The sequence below is a fragment of the Gekko japonicus genome, unplaced genomic scaffold, assembly GCF_001447785.1.
Source record: "Gekko japonicus isolate JY-2015 unplaced genomic scaffold, Gekko_japonicus_V1.1 scaffold2290, whole genome shotgun sequence".
Lineage (NCBI taxonomy): Eukaryota > Metazoa > Chordata > Lepidosauria > Squamata > Gekkonidae > Gekko > Gekko japonicus.
In genome coordinates this window covers 147,941-157,731 of record NW_015168114.1, presented here as the reverse complement: position 1 = coordinate 157,731, position 9,791 = coordinate 147,941, and the positions used below count along the sequence as shown (strand labels likewise).

Genomic DNA, 9,791 nt, shown 5'->3' with positions numbered 1-9,791 from the left:
ATTTCATGAGCAGCTTTGTGCGGCTGAGGACTGCATCAATGGGACTTCTCCAAAAGGAGCATTTATGCCCTAGATTCCATCAGAAGTTAACACCTTCACCTTTTGCGTTCACACTCAAAGAGTCATACACCTTGTTAAGTGAATCAGGATTTTTTTTTACACTTCCTTGTGGTAGAATTGCCTGCATCCGCCAGTTTGTGTATGTGGAATATTCTCCTGTCCCCCAAGTCTTAACTAGCACTTTGATGATATCTAGTGATGCTCCCATGGTACTCCAAGAGGAAGACATTGGACCCCATGTGGACTAGGAATTTTAGTAACTGTTATCGTATAAGAGTAACATTCATCTTACCCTAAAAATCTAACAAAATAAGTGTTTGGATTGTTCTAAGCAAGCCACCAAGAATAAAGGGAAAGTATAAAAGCAACAAAAACCAAAGCAGCTGACTGAAATTAGATTCCTTTTTATTTTAACATTGTGGCATACGTTTGCAACGGCAGTGGTACAGACCGGCTCAGGAACCATTGTATCAGATTTATTTTCAAGTAATAACTAAAGAAATTTTGATTCATAGCTACATTTTGTGAATGCAAAAAAACCCACTATAAAAATAAATTTACATTTTTTGTAAATAACAAAAAAAAGCAAATATAGTGCCCTTTGGCTTAACCAAATAAGAAAAAAAAAACCACACACAAACAACAGACTACTAGGTGTCAACCGAAGTTATCCGCCTTTTTTGACATAAATAGAAAATATAAGTTAGTATAACTCTTAAGTTGTTTGCTTTTTTTACAAATATACATTTTTTTTGCACTGAGAAATCAGCAGAGATTAAACATTTTTTATATAAATGACTTTAAAGCTTTTACACTTCAGGCCAGTGTACTCACATTAGGCATAATACATTTTTATATAAAAATAATAAATTGCACAGTTGTAAATTAACACTGCTCCGTCAGGTGGCTTGCAGTCAAGAGCCACAGTTTGCTACATAGAGGTACAAGCAGTTCCTTCTGGGGCGGAGAGTAGGAGAAGAGGGGAAACAAAAAAAAGTCACACGGCTCTTCTTTCCCGGACTCTGGTATCTTCTGCCAGTCCCTTGAATGTGGACAGAAGGAGGCCTCTCAAGCTCTAGGTTTCCAAGGGCCGAGGAAACGGCGCTTCTGTGCGGTAGTGCAAAATCTGAAAGAGAAGACGAAGGGCTGCACATAGTAAGCTTGCAGAGAGAACTCTCAGGCGGACACCGCTGCAGCTCCAGGCGCATACACAAACTGGCGGATGCAGGCAATTCTACCACAAGGAAGTGTAAAAAAAAAATCCTGATTCACTTAACAAGGTGTATGACTCTTTGAGTGTGAACGCAAAAGGAACACCACAAGACGCAGCCCTATCTCACCCCCCCTTCCCCCAGAACCAGCCGATGAGTCAGCAAAAGCTGCAGAGACCAGGAGTGGGGGATGGGTCCCTGCCTTCCACATTACACAAGAACTGACCATCCGGAAAACGCTGCTGGATCTACACTGGCGTAAAGGGAAGGAGGGCATATAGCACTTCAAGCATCCAAGTTATTACGATGCTTCTCTCGCAAGCGCCTTTCTTACAGCAATCCAAGGTTGGTGTATAAGTTCTGCCAATTGGACAAATGGCTCCACACACACACACACACACAATCTCTCTCAAGCTCCAGGCTCCTCTAAGGTGTGGAGTCTGGTGAGCAAAAATTCTATTCTGTGAGCGACTGGCCTTAAAGTTGTGAAGCCAGCGATTGGGCTGCGGCATAAATCTCGGTTTGCTCCGGAGCCCTCCCTTCCCGAGCGAAGGCGAAAACGTGTGCGCCAGAGGCTAAAGAACTGTGAGCTAGCTCACGCGAACTCAGCTTAGAGGGGACACACTGCTGCCAATCCAGCCTGCCTTGGTTCCCCCAGCTAACACACACACACACAGAGGAATCCAGCCCATTTCTTCCCTCCCTCCTTCCCCAAGATCTGGCGATGTTCCGCCAGCAGGCCATTTGGGAGGGCGCAAAGAAAGGGCCAAGCGCTCCGTTCCGTCTCTCACCTCGTTCACCGGAGCCTTTTCCGGGGCGTCTGCTCCGTGGGGACAGTAGAGGCCGAGGCGGGCAGCGCGCTGGAATGATCCGCGGCCGCTTTCGAGTCTACGACCCTTTTCCGCTTGGCGAAGAAATCTAGGGATCAAATGCAAGGAGAAAAAAAAGGGGGGGGGGAGAGGGGAGGGGATTCATTAGAAATCGCTGGAGCCTGACTTGTCACGCACAGCAGTTCTATTTGCTGGAAAATAGTTGTCTTTTACTTAGATGTGAAAATTTTTTGACTCTGTTAAAGTTTATTCGCTGGATCATCGTACTGAATTCACGTGTTATTTGTCAAAATCAATAAAAATTATAAATAAATAATAATAAAAAAAGAAATCGCCGGAGCCAAGAGCCTGGGGAACGGGGGGAGGGGGGAGAGCAGACACACCCCATCGCAGCCGAGTCCGGCAGAAAAACAACCGAGCGGCGCACCAGGGACCCGCCCTGCTCGGCTTCATCCCGCGGACGCCGCCGCCTCCGCCAGCCAGCCCTGCCTCCCCCTAGCGGCCGGACAGCGCAGCGACGGCTGGCCGGGTTTGTTTACGTCGCCGGAGAGGCAGCAGCGGCGGCGGCGCAGAGCGCGATGTGCTGCGTAAGCATTTTCCTCCCCAGCCCAGCCAAGCCCCGGGGATCTTTAACAGAGGCAGCGCCTCCGAGGGACGCTCGGATACCTTCCGGGGGGCTGCATGGGCGGAGGGGGAGAGAAGCCCCCGGGGGGTCTATTTCGCGACGGGAGGGACAGGGTTAATGTTCCCTCTAAGCTTTGGAGTCCTGTGCGCAAAAATCCCACTTTGTGAGCCGCTGGCATTAAAGTGGTGAGCGAGCGATTGGGCTCCTGCATCAATCAGTTTGCTCCGGAGCCCATCCTTCCGGAGCGGAGACAAAAATCTGTGCGCCGGAGGCTAAAAAAAATGTGAGCTGGCTCACACTCACTCAGCTTAGAGGGAACACTGGACAGGGTGGAGTCCTCCTCCGTGCATTACAGAGCGCGGCTTGCGGGGCTTACCTGTGATGTGAGCGACGCCGGCCGAAGATGCCCTTTTCAGAGCCGTCGCCGCGCACGTCGGGACGGGCTTGAGGATAATCCCTGAGAAGTTGTTGTTGAGCCGGCCGGCCCGGTTCTCCTGGTTGAGGCGGTCCTCGGCCCCCGCCGCGGCGCTGCCCAAGGCGGCAGGCATGCCCGGGGGCCCCGAAGCAGAAGTCAGCCCCTGCGAGTCCTGGGGAGAGTCTCTGGGCTCCGCCGGGGCGCTGTCAGACGGCGGCTTGGCTCGCACCACCAGCACCGGGAAGCGGCCCCTCCCGACCTGCAGGCTCTCCCGGTAGAAGGCGGGCACGGCGTCGCCCGCCACCGCCTCCCACTGCAGCCGGCCCGGGCCGGGCAGCGGCGCCTCGCTCTGGAAGTCGTAGTCCCAGCGCCGCTGGCTGTCCTCGCGGATCTCCCGCAGCTTGCTCCGCAGCTCCCGGTTGAGCTCGTCGTGGTCCACGGGGCCGAAGAGGTTCCTGCACACCCCGGTGCGGGCGTGGAGCGGGAAAGTCCGGCGGGCGGCCAGGCGCTCCAGGGTCGAGGCGCTGGAGAGGTGCACGTTGGACATGGTGCCCGTTCCGAGCGAGGGAGGGCGGCCGCCGCCTTCGCCCGGGCGCGTCTCGGCGGTCCCGATCGCGGGGGGCGGGCTGGGGGGGAGACTGCGCCGAGAGCCACAACCGATCCGCCCGCGGCGCCCCCCCTCGGCTCCCTTCTAGCGCCCAGCCTGCGCCTGCCTCCCTTTTTAAAGCCCTCGCCGAGTGAGCGCGAGCAAAACAACGATTAGCATAATACTATCGCTCCGCAATAACACGCCTGCCATTGGCCGACGCGCCGCCCGACCCGGGGCGCCGGCCCGCCTCCTCCGGCTCCGGATTGGCGCGACGGCGGAGTCGGTCCCGGCGCCAAAAGGGCCAGCGCCCTTGCCATTGGACCGCGGGCCTTGTCCGTCTCGGGGCTGTGGTTCGGAGGAGGGAGGGCTGCGTAACGCGGCGCCCCGGCGATTTAAAGAGTGGGCTGCGTAACCCGACACCCGGCCCGCGTAGAGGCGCTGCGCTCCCTTTGTTTGCGCTCGGCTGTTGCAGTGGCTGCTGCTTCGCCGCGGCTGCATTTTTTCCCGGTTGTTGTGAGCGTCGCTGCCTTTTTAAACGTTTGGAAGAGGGCCTTTTAGCGTAGAGCGAATGGATTCTTCCCCCACCCAGAATTAAGTCACTTTTCCGGCAACCCTTCGGACAGCTGGAAAAAAATCAGACTGCAGATAGCTCTTGCGTAGAGACGGAGGAGAGCAATGGGAACTGGACTGTAAGCCAATGTTAACGGAGGGCTTTTAGAAAGAGGCCTGCCAACCTAGCAGTTCGAAAGCAAGAAATGGCAAGGAGATAAATAGGGACCACTTCGGTGGGAAGGGAACAGCGTTCCGTGCGCCTCCGCGTTTAGTCATGCCGGCCACATGACCACGGAAACGTCTTCGGACAGCGCTGGCTCTTCGGCTTGGAAACGGAGATGAGCACCGCAACCCTAGAGTCGGACTCGACTGGCTTTCGAGCAAGGGAACCTTTACCTTTAGAAAGAGAGGGGGGGGGAATGCGGGTCTCGAAAGATGGCGAAAAAAGACCGAGGGCGAGCTTGTTCCGGCGACGCGAGAGCGGCCGGATGAATTACTTGGAGAGGTGTTGGATTTCAGCGGAGACACGCACGGGGGAAACCGCAGCCTCCCCTCCCCTTTCATTAAAAGAAACCCACATAATACAAAGGAGGCTGCGGTCTTCCTATATTGAGTCGCCCCGGATTAACTGGCTCGTGCGTTCCGTTTGAAGCAGGTCGCTTTGCAAGCGTTTCCATCTGTGGGTTGTTTTTTTTTGATGCTTGGGCGACCGGAGCCTTTTGTGGCTCGCTGTGATGAAGTCTGGGGCGTTCTGAGCTCGGGGCTGGTTTGCTTTATTGCACTGTGAGGTTTTCTTTGATGGGCCACCCCCAACTTTATACCCATACAGCTACCGCACATGCCAGTGAGTCTCCTGTTAGGAACCTCTTCCAAACACTTCTCTGGGAGGAATATAGAGCGTACTTTGTCAATTTCGTGTGTGTGGAGTTCCTTGGCTCCAGAGTCCTCACTTTACACCAAAGCGAGGAGGTTCGTGCAGGCTGTAGTGAGTCTCCTCGCTGGCAATGACAATAGCTGCTGTGGATTGAGGCAAAAGGGTTAGCAGGGTGGATCAGGGTGAGCCACAGATGGAGGCTTCAACTACAGCTTCGTTTTGAGACAGGATTTACTGCTACCCTGCTACCATTAGGGAATGAAATGGCCTTAACACATAACTGGCTTGAGTTTCCACAGGCAGGAGCTTACTTCCTAAGCAGTAGACAAAAGATGCAGGTAGACTTGCTGGGCCACAGGAGACACAGACCAACAAAGCTATGTTAGACATGTTTGTTATGTAAGACACTTCTCTCCTTATTCCCTCTGACTCAAGGCTGCTGGCCGGGCAGCAACCAAGTTGAGAGGGCACAAAATATACCAATCCAGTCACCAAACTCAAGTGCACAAACTACAAATTAAAAGCGTCCAGAGTTTTAGAACATGCGGAATTAAATAAAAACACAGAGAATCAGAATGAACACAGCCAAATCTGCTGAAACAAATTACCACCCACTAGATGCTCTCTGGTGTAAAACTGGCTTAACATGTAGACAGTGGCCCCGGTCACAATGGCCAGATAACGTGGGGGGGGAGGGAGGCATGGCTGTTTGTCCTGGAGCAAAATTAAGCACGGTAGCCCGATCACACGGTCCCCCAAGTCTCCATGCTTTGGCTGTTAGCTGGCGATCACACGGCGATGCTGCAGTGTGGCAAAGAAGCGGCGTGGTGCGATCACACAAGCATTTAGCATTTGTGCCCATGTACAGTTCCGTGGAGCAGCACTTCTTTCAGTTTCATGTTTGTGCGCATGCGCATACGAAAAACATCCGGTTTGCGACGGGACGTGGACAGGCGCCAGATGCCACGGGATACTAGTGCTCCCGCGATCAGACGCCCACCTGTACCACGCGTTTTCCGGATACTAGTGCACTTTCCTTTGTACTTTTTAACTCCGCCTCTTCTGCGGGACACCACGGGTAGGCCACAGGTGCGCTATGCTTCCCAGATGTTGCGGTGTGATCACGCCCCGAAAATCCGCCCAGCATTCATGCTTTTTGCATGGCAAGTTGTCCATGTGACTAGGGCCGGTGAAGACTTCACCCACTCTGGTAGGTCAATCCAAAGGACTGGACCCATCACAGAAAGAAATCATGATCTAGCTGTAGCCATACGGACAGTCCTAAAGGAGCAGGGGCGGACTGGGAGGGAAAACACCTCCGGGAAGGGCCCTGCCCCCCCCAAAGAAGGGGGGGAAACAGATAACCTGTCTGCTCGCCCATCCAGGTAGGTACTTCTTTCAATGGACTACATGAAGCTCAGGTAAGCTGGGCACAACCCTTCTACCACTGAGCTGGGCTGGGGGGGGGTCATCAGCCCACTAGGAAAAGTCCTGGTGGCCCCGTGGCCAATCTGCCCCTGTAAGGGAGGGCAGCATGAAGAGAAGCCGGTCTGAAGAATGTAGCTGGCGCATAGGAGTGTGGGAGATGCAGTTTGGGAAGTATGAGGACACGGAGCAAATGAAGGGCTTCAGAGGTAATAACTAATAACCAACACTTCGAATGGCGTCTGGAAGGAGGTAAGGTAACCCATGCAGTTGACACAGCGCTTGAGTCATGCCTTCTGAGCGCCTGATCCCAGACATGCGCCTTGCGGTTCCATTTTGTACCAACTGAAGCTTCCACAACTTCTTTAAAGGCAGGTCCCTGTACAGCACATGTACAGTGCTACAGCATGGATCAGTGTAGCTAGGTAAAGGTAAAGGTTCCCTTGCTCGAAAGCCAGTCGAGTCCGACTCTAGGGTTGCGGTGCTCATCTCCATTTCAAAGCCGAAGAGCCAGCGCTGTCTGAAGACGTTTCCGTGGTCATGTGGTCGGCATGACTAAACACCAAGGCGCACAGAACGCTGTTACCTTCCCACCGAAGTGGTACCTATTTATCTACTTGCAATATCTTGCTTTCGGACTGCTAGGTTGGAAGGAGCTGGAACTAGAGACGGGAGCTCACTCCGTCATGCGGCAACTCGGGTCTTGAACTGCTGAACTACTGACCTTCCACAGCCTGCAGTTCAGCGTCAGTGTAGCTACCTCAGCATAATCTAGATGGGGCTGTTTATAAAGTAGATATAACTGGAAGACTGTGCTCCTATTAAGACCAAACAAAATAGTACAACAGTGTGCATTTTTTTTGTTTCACAGAACATTTTATCAGGCTGTGTAAAAGCTGGAAAAAACTAGTGGGGTAATTTAGCTACCCAATCTATACTTTTTGATAGAAGTCAGAGAAAAGTGGCTCTAGAACTTTTTCTTCATAGGACATTATCATTTGTACAGCCAAACGTGCAGTTTACTTCCTGTAAATAAACATACAACCCCCCAAATCAAAAACCCCACCTAGGTAGGAACCTTCTCCTGAAAAAATGTGTGCATTTTTGCCATTGTTGCATTTTTTTAACCCAGGGGGTAGCAAAAATATCCTATTGGGGTATTTTTTTAAAAAACCCATGAGTTTATTAGGAAAACACCATGGAGACATTTTTAAATGCTCTGGAGAGATACAGCCCATGACAATCACAAACAAAACGTTTTTTTCAGAGGACAGACTTAAATTTGGTATTAAACAAAGAGGGGGAATGCATCCGATGAAGTAGACTCAAATACATCTAAGTGCTTTCCACAATAGATTTGTTACTGTCACCAAATAATTTGGTAGGATTCTTCTCTTATACATCCCCTTATTGTCACAAAATCTTTCTCAAGAAGAGCCAGAGGAATTTTGCTATAGGGCATGCAAATAAAATTATTTCAGATTACTCAAATACAGAGTACTTTGAATTCTTAAACCAGCTAGAATTAGAGTTGTGTTTGGGGCAAATGTCATGACAATGTTGGTATCAGATTGTTCCTGGGTTTCCCTCATTGAAATGAAACTTCTAAGAGGACACCATATGGCCATTTGCAAGATGGCTTACGGGCCAGAATGATGCTGTTCAGTGAACAGTTCATAAAAAGGGTATCATGGTTCATTGGCACTGACAATGCACCTCATTAGGCAAGATGTAAACCTCTGTTGGAAGGGTTTTTGATGGGGCAGAATGAAGAAAGGTCAGTCATCCAACCAGACCTTCCAGTGAAAACAGCTGATGAAATATTAATTCCTTTGATTTAACAACCTATCAGATCTAGTCTACAGAGGAAATGATAGGACTGAAGCCAATCTGGCTTCAGTGGTCGTGGGACGCCGCTATCCTCCTAAAAAGTGCTTCTCTGCTCAAAGAAGGCAGAATTCATTTTCTTTCCAACGTTTGGTAATGATTAACCAATAAAGGATAAGCCCTACAAGAAGAGCTTTGTTCACTTTGTAGTTTACCTTGGTCCATGGCAAAGGACTCCTACAGATATGAATACCTACATCCGGGAACAGATAACATCCTGATGCCAGGAAAGAGAAGAAAGGTGGTGGCAACTTACCTGAAGCGTGGTTAGGAGGTGGGTGGGTGGCATCTTCCCCATGGCTTGGAGTGTGTGTGTGTGTGGCAAAGTCATTCGACTAGGGTGCTGAAAATCCTTGTGCTGACCCTGGTACAGGAGGTACTAGGGGTCTCATAAAAAGGTAAAGGTTCCCTTGCTCGAAAGCCAGCCGAGTCCGACTCTAGGGTTGCGGTGCTCATCTCCGTTTCAAAGCCGAAGAGCCAGCGCTGTCCGAAGACGTTCCCGTGGTCATGTGGCCGGCATAAGTAAACACCAAGGCTGTTACCTTCCCACTGAAGTGGTACCTATTTATCTACTTGCAATTTCTTGCTTTCGAACTGCTAGGTTGGCAGGGGTCTCATAACGTTGTGCAAAACTACGCATGGGATAATAATAGCACAGGCTTAAATTAACACCAACCTTTTAAAAATACACTATTTATTCAGAACTACTGGTTGACTAGTTGATTTGCTTACTGTTTGGGTGCTGAGCAGTGAGAATGGGTTCATGGGGGAGAGCGGAAAATATGACTCCCATTGGGCTGTAAGAGAATGTGTATGCATGAAATAGGAGCTGCGGTGGCTCAAGTGGTTAAGACGCTGAACTGCAGGCTGTGGAAGGTCGGTAGTTCAGCAGTTCGAGACCCGAGTGTGCCGCGTGACGGAGTGAGCTCCCGTCTCTAGTTCCAGCTCCTGCCAACCTAGCAGTTTGAAAGCAAGAAATTGCAAGTAGATCAATAGGTACCACTTCAGTGGGAAGGTAACAGCGTTCCGTGCGCCTTGGTGTTTAGTCATGCCGGCCACATGACCACGGAAATGTCTTCGGACAGCGCTGGCTCTTCAGCTTTGAAACAGAGATGAGCACCGCAACCCTAGAGTCAGATTCGACTGGCTTTCGAGCAAGGGGAACCTTTACCTTTACCTATGCATGAAATACTGTCAATTTGCGCTGTGCTGCACTGTAGTGTTTGAGTGTGCAAAAAGTGAGCCAATGAAGAAGCTTGAACTGCTCCTGAGCAGTTGACCAGCCCTTTGACAAACCAGTTCCTTTACTGCAGCCAGTAAACA

General features: G+C 50.9%; 1 protein-coding gene across 1 annotated transcript; it reads right to left on the bottom strand.

Moving 5' to 3' along the window:
* Positions 1 to 482: 482 nt before the first annotated feature.
* On the bottom strand, positions 483 to 3,905 carry CDKN1C (cyclin-dependent kinase inhibitor 1C (p57, Kip2)). The gene is made up of 3 exons (XM_015414854.1): positions 3,103 to 3,905; positions 2,063 to 2,189; positions 483 to 1,186 (listed from the first exon to the last, which is right to left on the bottom strand). The coding sequence occupies exons 1-2, from the start codon at positions 3,686 to 3,688 to the stop codon at positions 2,068 to 2,070; spliced, it is 708 nt and encodes a 235-aa protein (XP_015270340.1). The 5' UTR covers positions 3,689 to 3,905; the 3' UTR covers positions 483 to 1,186; positions 2,063 to 2,067.
* Between the last annotated feature and the right edge of the window lie 5,886 nt (positions 3,906 to 9,791).